Source organism: Coffea arabica, chromosome 2e (assembly GCF_036785885.1).
Source record: "Coffea arabica cultivar ET-39 chromosome 2e, Coffea Arabica ET-39 HiFi, whole genome shotgun sequence".
Taxonomy (NCBI): domain Eukaryota; kingdom Viridiplantae; phylum Streptophyta; class Magnoliopsida; order Gentianales; family Rubiaceae; genus Coffea; species Coffea arabica.
In genome coordinates this window covers 384,660-400,132 of record NC_092313.1, presented here as the reverse complement: position 1 = coordinate 400,132, position 15,473 = coordinate 384,660, and the positions used below count along the sequence as shown (strand labels likewise).

The 15,473-nt window shown below is 36.5% G+C and overlaps 1 protein-coding gene and 1 pseudogene across 1 annotated transcript; both read left to right on the top strand.

Moving 5' to 3' along the window:
* The first annotated feature begins 6,301 nt into the window (after positions 1-6,301).
* LOC113729818 (uncharacterized) lies at positions 6,302-8,496 on the top strand. Its single transcript, XM_027254072.2, has 6 exons — positions 6,302-6,615; positions 6,714-6,932; positions 7,045-7,211; positions 7,728-7,809; positions 7,909-7,977; positions 8,099-8,496. Exons 1-6 carry the CDS (start codon positions 6,490-6,492, stop codon positions 8,264-8,266), a joined length of 831 nt encoding a protein of 276 aa, XP_027109873.1. The 5' UTR covers positions 6,302-6,489; the 3' UTR covers positions 8,267-8,496.
* Positions 8,497-10,745: 2,249 nt separating this feature from the next.
* Positions 10,746-11,682, top strand: LOC140037156 (cytochrome c-type biogenesis protein CcmE homolog, mitochondrial-like; annotated as a pseudogene).
* Positions 11,683-15,473: the final 3,791 nt, after the last annotated feature.

Sequence of the window (15,473 nt, the reverse complement as noted above, 5' to 3'; positions counted from 1 at the left end):
TACTAGTTTATTTATCCCCTTGAATTTGATTGACAGTCAAACCAAACTTTCTATGACAGACCGTGGGCGGTGACGGTTAAAATTGGACTCGAGGAAAATGGTGGTGTCCTGAGAAAGTAATGAACAGACAAAAATATCCATAAGGATTGATTGGGTCCGGGTCCCCGGTGGAGCTATTACTCACTGATCTGCAATTAGCATAGAATATTAGAATAGGGCAAAAAAAAATTCTTCCATAAGTTGTAACGAATAACATCGGGAGCAAGAGGAAAAAAATTTCGATGTGATTGATGAAATCCAGAGCAAATGGCTTGGAAAACTTTTTGAAATGTGGGGTATTTTGTCAATATATATAGAAAGGGAATAAAGTGAAAGAAATAAAATGTCAAGGGATAAATTATAAAATTAATCGGGTGATTGTTTGGATTGTCTTTTTATTTGTTACTCAAAATTTATTTCTTTGCATCGTAGACAACAAGTCTTTTAATTGTACTTTTATCTTATCTACGTCAGATTAAAAAAATATTACATTATTTTTTTAAAAAAAAAATTATTTTAAATAATCTACTTTCCGAGCAAGTGCTCGCTAGCGTATGGGAGTGATAGAGGAGTCATGCTCAAAATGCGGGTCTCAGGGTCTTGCCTTGCCTACCCCACCACCACCTCCTACTCGTATGACTGCGTACGGGTGGGTACCGTACCAGTAGTAGCATTTATTTTTTTGGACCACCGGATCAATTCTCACTCCACCGTCAACTAACTAACGGAATCTACTTTCTTCTGTGACAGATGCTGCTGGTGATTTTGCCTACTACTAGGAGTATATTATATTATGGGATAATTGCAGAAACCTCCCCTAAGGTTTCTGACACTTGCACTGATTTCCCCTATAGTTTGAAAAATTGCACTGACCTCCCCTGAACTTACTAATCATTTGCAAATTCAGTCCAAACTATTAAAATATTGCTTTAGGGAGTGAAATTAGAATTTTGTACTAGATTTGCCCTTTGTACTACATGTTCAAATGAATGACAGAGTACTACAAATCAATTAACAATTAATAAATTTTAAGGGGTGTCGTTTATGGGCAAATACGCATTACCTATTTAAAGTACCGACTATTTATGGGTATTTTACTTTCAAATATTTAATTTATAATAAATATATCAATGATAAATATATTAATGTTTGTAATTAAAATTCAAAAAATGTTACGGTAATATTCTTACAAAAAGGAAATCGGTAGGTTATCTATTTAATATAAATTAAATATTTTTTTAAAAAAAAGAAATGACCCATAAAGTATTAATTTTTTATGGCTTTCATCCATTAGGTGAGTAAAGTGTTGGCTCTTTATAGGCATTTTATTCAGAATCATTTAATTTATGTTAAATACATAAATATTTGTAACTAAAATTGAAAAAATGTTACATTAATATTTTTACAGAAGGAAAACTGGTAGGTTTTGTATTTAACAAAAATTAAATATTTGAGAGTAAATCTTCAACGCATGAGTACTCCGTTGGATCTGAACAGTAATCAGCAATTAAAAAAACGGAATGTATGGGAAATTGGGCTAAATTGATGCGATGAAAGTTGCTAGCAATCAGCAATATATTATTTTTTTCGTAATAACGATCCTATTTTATGCTCGTGTCTGCTTGATTATGCTCGGCCTCCGCCTCTGCGTCTTCGATCAGTTCCAATCTATTTCTGCTAAATATTCTATTCTATTCTATTTCTACCACGTGAGTCTGCGACCAAGTGCTAGCAAAAGCCTGCTACTAAAAAATATTCTATTCTATCATTCCTCACACGCATTGGACGAGGGACGTCCTAAAATTAAAACTTTTTTAAAAGAGCCGCCCCACCGCCCAACGTCTTATGAGGATCTCCCCATTTACGGATCCCACCAGCTTCACACGCCTTTTCCTGATTATTTACTCCTGTAAAAATTTTCGGTGATTTTGAAAATATATTGGTAAAATTCTCAAATCTCTCATTTTTTTTCTTTTATTGAAAGTATATTAAGTCTTGATTAAGTAATGGGTAAAATCCAGAAAATGCTTGCTGCTTAATCTTTGCTTAGAGTCAAGAAACTCCCTCTCTTGTTCAAACCAATTGAACTGCATTTTGGATATTATAAATAAAATAATAGAAGAATTAACCCACCTTTTATATATATATATATATATATATATATATATATATGCTGATGATCTCTGTCGATCATGAAATGCATGCCTGAAAGTCTAAAATTACGGGGTCATTATTGTAATTCAATGAATGCTGTCGGAATTATCTCCTATGAGTAGGGTGAAGTTGACGTGCTATCTATCGCCTTATCACAAATTAGTGTCATACTACTTGGGATTTAACTTAATTTTACAAAAGTCCCAAGCTGTTGAAATAAATTGAAAAATGGTCAATTATATACTTATATTTGTTTTTCTTTTTGGGGGTTTAGTTTATTTATTTATTTATATTTAAGGGAAAACCTTATAAGGGAAGGGATAATCAAAGTGTGGTGTTTTTCTTTACTTTTTCAATCCGTTTGATAATTTTCGCGTACTAGTTGGAAGTCTTTTTTTTTGTCTCGATTTGGCATCTAGAATCTTGATGTAACGAAATATCATCATCGTTAAAAGGTTTAAGGAGAGTGATGTGGGTTTCATCAAAAAAAAAAAAAAAAGGAGAGTGATGTGGGTGGTTTTGTGGCGTCGTCCTGCCCTCCTCCTCGTCAAATCATCCCTCGTTTGGCAATTTTGTAAGTAGGATGGGTCAACATTCAACAAAATGTTTGCACGAAAGGTGCTGGCTTTGCTGGTCCTCTTGAAAGTTCTGTTATTGTGTCGTGCCATCAACAGTACGGGCCTGTTTGAAAGCCAGGTTTTTTGACAAGTTTTTTACCTATAAATATTTTAATAATTTTTGCTACAAGAACCCCAAAAAATATTTCAAAATTTTTTACCAACACACTTCAAAATACCCAAAATACAAAAAAAAAATTCCCTTCCCTTTTTTTCTTCTTTCACCCCTATCCCAACCCATACCACCGCCGGTGTCGACCACCACCGCTGTTTCGTCCCCCATCTTGCGGAGATGCGCCTGGCTTGTTGATGGCTGTGGAGAAGGTGCACGCTGGGGAAAGGGCAGGGGGAAGGGGGTCGCGCTGGGAAAAAGGCAGGGGGGTGGCAGGGGGAGGGGGTGGCGAGGGAGAGCGGGGGAAAGGGATGGTGGGCATAGGGGGGTGGCGGGGAAGGGAATGGGAGGGCAAAGGGGAGGAGAGGGGTGGCGTGGAGGTGGCGGGCGTGAGTTGCTGCTGGGAGGTAACGGGGAGGAAAGAAAGAAAGAAGAAGAAAAAAAAGGAAGAAGAAGAAGAAGAAGAGAGGAAAGAAAAGAAAAAGAAAAAGAAAAAGAAAGAGAAAGAGAAAAAGAAAGAAAAAAAAGAGAAGGAAAAAAAAGTTTTTCTCTTTACAAAAACTTCTACAAAAAAGTTTTTCACCTTACAAAAACTTCTACAAAATTTTTTCAAAAACTTCTACAGTCCACTACAGTAAAGTTTTAGACAAACTCTTAAAAAACTCAGATTCCAAACAGGCCCTATGTAATTGGCTTGTAATTCCAAATATCACGTTTGGAAGAAGATAAAGTACAATATTTTTGAACTGATTACTTCTAACTCTGTTTGAAAGGAAGATAAAGAGAGAATTGAAGCAACTAAATCACCACCATAGCGGTCTGCTAGTTACAAGTGTATACCTACTTTATTAGGTGTACCCTGGATCCTTAAATTGTTTGAAGCAGTTTTGAGGCCTGGATGGAGAGCTCGAGCACACTAAACTTTGTCCTATCCTTCTTTTGTTTATTGATAAGAAAATTGTCTTATTATTGAAGCCATGGGTTTTTTTTTTTAAAAAAAAAATTCAGTTATTGTAAATGTATATATTGGAGGTTTGAAGTGTCGGCAAAATTTTTTTTCCCCATTTTCACTTAGGAGTATTCAAACATTTCGACCAGACTAATCATCTAAAGATGTATACAGTCTTGCCCCAAGAATACACATGCGAAATAGCACACGGAGGTCGATCACCAAACCTGCTCAGGTTATGAAACCGGTCGGACTACCCGTGGAGTCTAATCATTATTAATTAGTGATGCAAAAAGTTATTAGTGGATTATTACGCAATGGTGTATTCTGATGGGATGGTGATATTTGCTAAAGTTCGAATTTTTTAATGCCACAAGAATTTTAGAATAATAGGCTAATTTTTACCTTTCTCAACTTCAATGAAATATCATCAAAAATTTGACTTGAGAAGTGGGGTATTATCCTTAAACTATCATTTTATTCCAACGTAGTAAGTACCAAGTACTCCACTATATTAGTTTAACACAAGTACTCCATTATATTAGTTTAACTACTAATGCTGGTTTAGTGGTCAGGATAGTGCTTTTAAAATTCTTTCTGCTCTTAAGTGATAGAGCTTAACCATTAAAAAAAAAAAAAAAAAAAAAAACTATAGGAGCGACTAGTGACTCTTCATCGGTGCCAAGCAAGGGTGCTCGTTCTCTATCCGGTTAGATGGATAACTGTTCATTAAATTTGCGATAGAAAAGGGTAGCCTAGCGCATCGCGTGCCGCAAGGTGGTATCGAAAATGAACGGTACATGAACGAGACGAGATTCTCCGAAGGACCAATACAAGTATAAGAGGATTCCAGGCGGGGATTGTGGGAGTCGAAATCGCCTCCATTTTTTTTTTTTTTTTTTCCTTCCCTTCCTGCCCTAATCCCCGGCCCCCAAACCTGAGCCTGGTCCACGGGGCGAGCATGACGGACCTGGGTCCTGACCAACGGATCGCCTGCATGAAACACGCTTAATACGTAATTGGCTCTTTTTTTTTTTTCTGGTTTAATAACACTACTAAAGTTCGTGCTTAAGCGGTGAAGTTTGGATTTGGGGCACAGCCATTGTCATCGAGCAGCAATCAAGCAGGGAGTGACGTCTTCTATGAACGAATGGATTAATACAATGATTTAAGATAGAATTTAATTCCATTTTGGTCCATCAAATTTGTTTAAAATCTCAATTTGGTCCCTTACATTGTAAAAGCCTCGACTAGATTGCCTAGAGTAGCAAGACATCTCCGTTTGTTTTCTCAATCTCGAAAAACTTTTTTTTTTTGCTCCCCCCGAGTACCAAAAATTCTCAATTTTACACCTCCCAAATCAGAAAATTTTTACAACTTGACCTTTCAAGTTCACTTTCTTAAAAACATTACAAATAAACCAATGGGAGTCGTCTCAGTGGTCAGGGGAAATCTTTAAAGTTTTTTTCACTGCTAGATTTAAAATTCGAATTCTGTACCTGGCATGTAGAGGTGAGAAGGGTGTAAAGAAAGATGGGAGGGTAAAATGGAATTACCAATCAGATTACATACAGATATAAAGCAATTTAGAGGGTTCATGGAACTATAATTCAAAAAAAAAAAAAGTACACTAATTTATGTCAAAAAATGAAGACACTTATCTGATTGAAATCACTAAAGTAAGAAATGTTTCAGTAGAATGATTAAAAAATCTTTTTATAATTTTTATCTTTTAAAGTCTGCTTTTTTCCTATAGTTATTAAGTTATTAATCAAGTAGGTTTGAACAACAAAGTTGGAACTATTTTATTATTTTAGACGATCAAATTGAGACTTTGTCCTATCCCTTTTTTTGGGGCAATTGTCATCCTTCTATATATTGATAAATTTCAAATAACTGGCTACTGTCAAAGAATCATTGTGCGCCTTTTTTGCATGCCACACAGGAAGGTGATCCTTTGGATAACCAAGACGCGACTTCTTTATACCCAAACAATTTTCCATAGAAAAAATTTTATAATTTCTGTGAAGCATATTTTTCTAATTATCTTTTTTATTTCATATACACAAAATCATCACAAATTTGTTTCTTTTTATACGGTGTCCGTTTTTTTTTTCTCCTCGATTTGTAGGCAGTGGCTCTCTTGGTCTGTTAGTTTTAATTATTTTGAGCAATGATGGTGGGCTCTGGGCAATGCAATGTATGCATCATATGTGTCTTCATTTATTAATAATGATTATGATTAGTTAATAAGTATTAGAAATTTAAGCTTTATTTGGATTGCATTGTTTTGAATTTTATATAAAAAAATTACTGTAATAATTTAATATATGTAAAATAAAAAAATAATTAAAAAAATATAATAATTTTTCTTTAAAAAATTGCAATCCAAATACAGCATAAAATGTCCATGTCCTTCCTAGGAGAGGCACGTCGTCCAAATTCGGACTTTGGACGAGTGTTATCGTCCACAAAATTCCCAGCCAACCAAGACCGATGGATAATGTTGCTAAAGGACACGGGCACTACAAAATTTCTCCCAGCCCAGCCCTTCTTCTAAGTCCTGATTCATCGCCGGTGACCGCTGCCTATAGATCAAAGCCCAGCATCCCTCCGATATGTCATCCTCTGTCGTAACGGGTGCTTCCTCTTCTTGCTCAGCTGCTTATGCAAGAAACCTCTCCTTCAAATCCAACTCCTCAATTCCATCTGCAAATGCAAAGCTGCTAACTCCCCACTCCCAGGTATATATGGTTAAAAGTATACCCTAATTCTGCTTCAACTTCTTTGTACATAATTGCTGTCAGTATTACTGATAAATTTCTGGTGTTGGTGCTGGCAGAAATCCAGCATCCAAGGGCTTTCGCTTCAAGAGGCCAAATGGGGAGTTTCAACTTCTTTCATGGCTGAGATCAGTACTGCTAGTACCGGCAGAAAAGAAAGAAGAGGTCTTGAGATTACAGCAAGAACTGCTGGGGCTTCAAGGACCATCGAGGTTGAAGTAGACAAACCGCTGGGCCTAACCTTGGGTCAAAAGTCGGGTGGTGGTGTGGTCATCGCGGTCAGTCCTCGCTCCCCTCCCCTCCCCTCTTACGTCCTTGTCAAAAACTGGCCGATAGAATTTTCGTTTGATGCCAATTGTCTACTGCTAACTTCAAGTTGGTTGGTATCAGGGAGTAGAAGGTGGGGGCAACGCTGCAAGAGCAGGGCTCAAGGTTGGCGACCAGGTCCTCTACACAAGCAGCTTCTTTGGGGATGAACTTTGGCCTGCTGATAAGCTTGGATTTACCAAAACCGCTCTTCAGGCGAAGCAAGATTCCGTCTACTTTGTAATCAGCAGGCAAGCTCTTCTTTTGCTTTGCTCATTAATTTTGCATGCAAAATTTGGGTTTGGATTTTAACCCCACTCTGACTCTGGAATTTACAAGATATTTTGGGCCATATATAGCTTAATTTGGTAGTGGTACAGATTCTTCCGAAGAATTGCTGACGGCAGAGTATTATATGACCCGTTTCATTTTCTGGTCTCCTTGGGAGATGTTCCACTTTTAGCCTGTATGTATGATCATTGTGTGAAATGCAATGATAGGGAAAAGTGCCTTCCTAATATCTGAACCCTTTGGGCCTTGACAAACATCAAATATAATTCAGAAGTACTCCGTTGCTTGCTTGATGGTATTGGTAGCACCTTCCCATCTTCAGATTGTGGACGCAGCGTCATCTTCCTCAGTAGGTGTAGTTTTTGTGAGATGTCTGATCATCCCAGTTGGCTGCAAAGAAACGTATACATTCAGGAAAATATTTTGTTATTCATTTTGTCAAATCTTTTTTTTTTTTTTTTTTTTTGGGGATGCAGAGGAGCTGATGTGGACGTCAAAAGACTGCAGAAGCGGCCAGCACCACCTCGATTTGGACGGAAGTTAACCGACGCTCAGAAGGCAAGGCTGAATATATAAATTGGTTAATTGGTATGCTATGCCTCCTCCGTGAGTTTCATCCCCAGCAACCCCGCCTGACTGATATTTCTAATCTTCCAGGATCGAGCAACTCATATATGTCTCGACTGCGGGTACATATACACCTTAACGAAACCTTTCGACGAGCAGGCGAGCTTTCGTCACTAGTTTCTTCATTTTTAAAATTGAGAGTAGTGTATTTACCATTACACCATTTTTTTAAAATTTGCCATGGTAATGTAACTGGGTGTGTTCTGTTGGTTGGTTGCAGCCGGATGATTATGCATGCCCACAATGCAGAGCGCCGAAGAAGAGGTTTGCGAGGTATGACGTGACTACCGGAAAAGCGGTCGGCGGAGGGCTGCCTATTGGTGTTATCCTTGGGCTTATAGCCGGCATAGGCGGTGTTGGAGCATTATTGGCGTATGGACTCCAATAAAAGACGGGGATTTTTTCTGTCACTTTTAGTTATATACTCCTATTTTTTTGTAAAGGAAAAAGATTTATCCGACCCTCTTCCCCCCCTCGCTCCCTGCCTGACGATTTGTTGTGGAATCGATTTGGTGCGTGTATCATTTGAAGCAGACAGCTGAAAGGCATGCTGTGTAAAACAATTTACTACCACTATTAGTGACTCAAGAAGAGCAAAATTTTTTCTCTTGATTTAAACCCACTAGCTGCCTTAGCAATTCTCTGGCTGATGGCACGACAAAGGGTAGTAGACCAAAAGATAGACAGTACATAATAATATCAGGATATACCCGCTACTCCACAGTTAACTTTTTAAAGGGTAGGTTTAGGTGTAAACAAGTACGGCGAAGCTCAAAATGGTAGGTTTAGGTGTTAAATAAGTACAGCGAGGTTTCTCTCTCCTGCAAAAAATATTATACTACCAATTAGTATGCGTAAATAAGTTTTACGCATATGGATGGCAACATCTACATAGGACCAAAAAAAAAAAAAAGAAATATAGCGAGTTGATGAACGAGACATGCCCTTATTGTGTGCAGGCAGGATAATTCGTTTGGATTAGTTGTTTTTTGGTGTGATTTTAAAAAATTTTACTGTAGTAGTGTATATGAAACTTTTTTTAAAGTTTTTTTGAAGTTGTTTTTATTTGTGTATTACTGTGTGTTATTGTATTTAAAAAATAGAAAAATTCAAACGAGGAGTCTAAACTACCAGTTCACAAATCACAAGTACCGAAACTCTCAATGACAGCCTTTTTGTGTGCGGATTTGACCCCATTGGCCTTGGCCTTGTGCTTGATGATTGCTACGAGTTATCGCGTATGATAATATTCAACTTAAAAAAAATAGAGTTTTTCGATGATCTTAGTACTTATTTCTTTGTGAGTTTAGAAATAGCCTGCCTAATTGTCTTGAATCATTCATGGGAAGAGGTGTCGCGCCCCATTTTTCGCAATGAAAAAATAAGTATAAAAATAGGTATTTACAAAATATGTGATTTTATTTTAAAATAAATGAAAAGGACCTAAAATGGGACTTTAAAGAATGCGACAATTTGTGTCCAAATATTTAGTCTAAAAAGGGTTTTCAAGGAAAAGGAGAGTCGCCACTTGGTATTGAGTTTGGGTGTACCAAGTCACCCAAAAAAGATTTTTGACAAAAATAAAATAAAATAAAACCCCTTTTGACAATTCCAGGTCTTTGAAAAAACAAGAGAAAATGAATTCGGAAGTCACGGTTGAAAAAAGGGAAAACAAAGGGAAAACAAAGGTTCGATTAACTCAAATCTAAGACACCATTTCAATCTAGTCTAAGCTAGTTGCGAGGTTTAGTTAAAATTTTCCTAATCTAACCTTTAATTTTATCATGTTTGGATGTTTCCTACATGGATGCAAATAAAAAATATCGAAAGGAGCAAAATGTTCATTCAAGAGTTTAATTGAACCAATCGCATTAATTACGAAAGCCAAAATAATTTCTTGAAAGTGTCACGAATATGCAAATGATAAAATTAAAAGAAAAGAAATTAAATTATATATATAGATATAAGTGATCAAAGAAAAAAGGAATGCAACATAAAGGGTACGAAAGGCAAAAACTCGTGGCATAATTTTCTTATACAGGGATTAATGAAATATTTAAACTAAAAATTATAATCTCCCATTTCCTATGTTTGAAAAATAATTCCCCTAACATGCACAAGCAAATGAGCTAACTTATTATACAATGTCCTAAATGAAATGCAATTCTAAATGACATGATTAACACATATAGAGGATAGAGGATAATATAATAGGAAATATCATGCAAATGGGAAAAGATCCTAAAAATGAAAATATGCGTGAAAATGTAATAAATATCACACAAAAATGAATCTAACGCACGAACGATCTAAGGGTCTAGGGTTGGATTAGCCCATTTCTAAAAATCCTTACTAGTGTTGGACTAGCAAGTAAGCGGAGGGAAAAGCCACAACTAGCGTTGGACTAGTGTGGTGACGTCATGCATCTTTAATACATAATAAGACAACTAGACATAAATTAAAATAAATAAACACATAAGAGCACGTAGCACGTAACACATAAGCATAATATCTAGATGCAAAAATCCTAAGGAAAGCGGGTAAGACATGTAACACATAAGCCACATAAGCACACAACCTATCTATTACATCGGGGAGCGCCTAACTACAATTTAAAAGGGAAAATAAAATAAAACAAATCTAATTATCCTATCTATTACATTTTTGAGGTATTTAAGTGCCTCTCAAATAATTATAAAATTAACTAAACAAACATAAGAAAATTTAAATGAACATTCAAATCAAATAAACAAAGCATATAAAAATATATAAACACATAGGAACACGTAGAAGCACATAAGAGCACGTAATTGACATTGAAATAATAATAAGAGTGAATGACCAAAAACGTCACTAAACTATTAAAAATGGCATGCTCTGGTCACCAAACTTTTTTTGTGGCTGAAAAGGTCACTAAACTCGCAAAAAGGCTCTAGCGGAGTCATTTTACTGAATTTCAGCGGTTTCTCATCTGGTGGCATGGGCAACGTGGATTTGAAGAATATAGTCAAGGGGTAAAAATGTCCGAAAGGTTATTGGAACAGGTGAAGCCATAGATTGTTTCCAAATGCACTCTCGAGTAGCCTTCCGTCTCCTCTACCGACTCTGACTAGCCGCTACCACAACCACCACCACCTTCCTCCATCACCACAATTATCACAACTCTTTCAGCACCACCACTTTCTCGGAATCTCGCCCAATATTCTCCCTCTATCTCCCCAGCCACCACAACCTGTTCCCAAACCTCTGCTTCTTCTCCACCAGGGCTGCTCGACCTGTTTGTCCAAACCGATCCGACATCGGAGCCCGAGCCAGATAACTCCAAACCCACCGGCTATGGACTTATGCCCTGACTTTTAGCTGTATCGCGAGGTTTATAGTCATCGTTCTCAACCAATTTCAAGACCAGCTCGTCTTCTACGTCACCCCAGCCGATGCCCTTGTGAAATATTCCCAAAACCCTTCAAAATCCAAGTTCTGTCTTGGCGGGCTCGTTCTGGAGGGTAGTTTGACGCAGATTCCCTCGTCGTTGGAGATGGAGTTCATGATCACAGACTTAATGATGGATATTTTGGTGAAGTACGAGGGTTCGTTGCTGGATTTGTTCCGGAAAATGCATTTGGTTGTGGTAGAATGGTTTATTAGGAGCCAAATAGTAGTAGTAGCAATCACAAGATGGAATGGTTTATTATGAGTGGGAAATGTTATTTTAAGGCCACTGAGGTTTTGGCTAAGCATGATGAGAAATATATGCCTCCAGAAGTGGCGACGACAATTGAGAAGAATAAGAAGGTTTTGATTTAGGAGCAACAGCAGTAGCAAGGAGCTGAGGGGAAAGGAGCCGGAGATGGGGCTGTTAGAACTTAGAACTGTAAAGTTTTAGGGGAATTGGTAATGATTTTGATTTTGACGTGAGCTTCTATGGGTTCACTTGTCCCAATAAACTGTTGGACATTTTTGCCCCCATTAGAATATTCATACAACTCAAGGACCTTGTAACCGGATGAGAAACCGTTGAAATTCGGTAACATGACTTCGCTGGAGTGTTTTTGCGAGTTTAGTGACCTTTTTGGCCACAAAAAAAGTTTGGCGACCAGAGGGTACCATTTTTAATAATTTAGTGACCATTTGGATCATTCACTCTAATAATAATGGGGTACCTCTCTTTTGAAGTGGTGACTAAATGGAGTCAAATTGCCCTATTTATACTCAAAATGAACAAAAGAATCATGGCACCAATTTAATTGAAAAATTAATAATAATAATGAAAATTCACCTTAATATGTCAAACGTAAATAAATTTAAGAATATCTAAAAATTACAAGTTAAACATACTCAAAAGTAACATAATTAGCTATTAAAGAAAAGAAACAATCATAATAAAAAGAGTCAAAATTCACTAGGGAATGAATTGCAAAAATCGAAAAACTTTTGGAGATAAAAGTTATATTTTTCCAAATTTCAGATGTCAAAATTAAATGAAAGATAAAATTCAAGGACCAAAGTACAATTAATTTAAGGACCTATGTGAAAGAAATCTAAAATGTTATGGGCCACAGTAAAATTACTCCAAAGAGCAGGGCTAAAGTGCAAATTTTTTATTTTTGATTTGGGCAAGGAAAAGGCCATCGGGCCTTTCTTTATCTCTTTGGGCCGAATACTACCTAAGCCCAGCCGAAACCCAAAGGAAACTAACAGGCCAACCCGTCATTTTATCACTCAAGCCTGACCAAAAAAACATGGGCTCTGACCCTCCAACCCAACCTAACAAAAGAAACAAGCCCACCAAAAAAATAAAAAATTAGCCCAATCCACAATCCCCTTTTTTCTTCTTTTCTTTTCTTTCTTCTTCCTCCACTTCCCATCAGTTTCTTTTTCTTCCCTGACCGTCTGAAGCTTACTTCAGTTGGTGGCCATGGCAGCTGCCGGTGGCGCCACCACCACCGGACCGCCGCCGCCGGCGACGTCTCCGGTCACCAAAATTTCTCAAAATACATCTCCGCACTCCATTTTTCGCGTAGATTCCATTTCCGGATTTAGTTTTTACAAAAGATGACCCATAAGTGGTCAAATGGCCAAAGAACAGCCGCGGTTTTACTCTCCCAATACCACTCAAAACTCACCCAAAAATTGTAAATTTTATACCAAAACACTACTTGTGATTACTACAATGCAACTATGTTCTTACTTTAACAAGAAAAACAACACAAACCACGAATCAAAAACAAAACAGCCCAAAATAAAAAAACATATATTTACATGCCTCTAATGTTCAAACTCTCAAAATACTTGAGCAACCTCACGTTTTCAGGCCTTGCACTAACCATAATCATCTATTTTAACAAACAAAATGCACAATAATGGGTACTTTAATTCGGTTTCCCATTTAAACATTTTTTCAAACACTTGACATGCATGCACAAAGATATTTTTCTTTTCTTAATCTAACTCAAGCCATTTCCCAAATCTTTAACAATACAACAACAGCAGTGCAAAACAGCAAAAAGGGAAAAAAAATGAGCAACGAAATAGGACTTTAATGCGAAAAACAAAACTGAAAAATAAATAAGAAAAAATCACCTCTAGAGTATTGCAGTCAATTGGTTGAGCTTTAAGGTGAAAGTCCTACACCTCAGTGGTCTAATTGCTTGTTCCCTTGCTTCTTTTGTGGCTTTGTCTGTTGGGAGCAAAGGAAAGTCCGAGAGATGTATTGGCTTCGAGTGTTTGGTTTTTGTTCTTGTCTGTTAAGAGCTAGCCGAGAGAGGGAGGGAAAATTTTTTCTTTTTTTCGTGGCTTGTCTGTCCCTCCCTAAAGAAATAACCGAGAGCTTGGTATATGGGAGTCAAAGTGGAGATTGTGTGTGTGTTTGGTTCAAAATGATGATTTTTACCAAATGACAAGAAATGTCAAGAAAGTTGAGTGTAGGAATGGGTTAAGTGTATTTTGTGGGGAAAATGATGAAAATGTGTTAGTTTAGTAATGATTTGATTTTTTTTATTTTTGATTTTTGGTTTTTGATTTTTTGATTTTTTGATTTTTCTTTTCTTTTCTTTTTTTAAGATAAATCTACACAAATGAGACAAAATATACTTAAAAAATGGAGAAAAATAAATGACTTATCAAATAGAAAATATTCAAGAAAACATAAAATTTGACAAAAATTTGGTGTCTACGAGAGGGAGAGGCCCATGGTAGGAATTCTTCCTCCTTGCTCTTACAGTTACAGCTGCAGCTTGTGGAAGAAAGTACGCGTGCGCGATACCAGGACCAGTAGTGAAGTAGTACTAAACAATCTTAGGTTTGTTTAGATTGCTTCATATTTCCCCAATTTTATTTGCTTACATCATCTTTACAATTTCCAATACACCTTTTTATCTTCCCAATATCTTTTTATCTCACATACATCACATCACAAAAAGTGTTACAGTAAAAATATCCCAAATAATCCCAAATAACTTACAATCCAAACAGACCCGCAACAACAACAACAACAAAAGAAGCCATCTACTGAAGCAAACAATCAGAGGCAGTAGGACTTCGGAGTTGATGTAAGATATTTAAGAGTAGAAGCTATTGAATAAGTTTTTTTTTTCAACTCCAGTAAATGACTTTTGTTAAAATAATTAAACCTAATCCCAGATTAACCTCCAAAAGTCGGTAACTCTTGAAGGCAACTCAGGGACTTAACTACCCAATTCAAACCCCCCCTCCCCAGAACCGATCCAACAACAACAACAACAACAAAAGAAGCCATCTACTGAAGCAAACAATCAGAGGCAGTAGGACTTCGGAGTTGATGTAAGATATTTAAGAGTAGAAGCTATTGAATAAGTTTTTTTTTTCAACTCCAGTAAATGACTTTTGTTAAAATAATTAAACCTAATCCCAGATTAACCTCCAAAAGTCGGTAACTCTTGAAGGCAACTCAGGGACTTAACTACCCAATTCAAACCCCCCCTCCCCAGAACCCCTGGTTTGTTTGGATTGCTTCATATTTTCCCAATTTTATTTGCTTACATCATCTTTACAATTTCCAATACACCTTTTTATCTTCCCAATATCTTTTTATCTCACATACATCACATCACAAAAAGTGCTACAGTAAAAATATCCCAAATAATCCCAAATAACTTACAATCCAAACAGAGAGTCGTTTGTTTGTAAACTAGGACTGTAGAGCACCTGCTGCTAAGTGTGTACTAACACCCAATACCCCAAAATTCTCAATTGTTTGTCTTTTTTCAACTCCAGTAAATGACTTTTGTTGAAATAATTAAACCTAATCCCAAATTAACCTCCAAAAGTCGGCAACTCTTGAGCATAATTGACCTACCCCATGGATAGCAGTGGCTAAGTTGTCGGCGATGCTATTTATTAATTTTTTTCTTTTTTAAAAAAAAGGTAAACCTGGTAAGAACCTCCCATGCAGACATAATAATGGGCATGTTTGACAAATAAATTTTTTATTAAGTTTATCTTCTATAAATTTTTTAACAATTTTAGTTGCAATAATTTTAAAAAAATTTTCAAAAATTTTAAATTATATATTTCAAAATATTTAAAAAATTACATATTTAAAAAAAAATTTACAACTT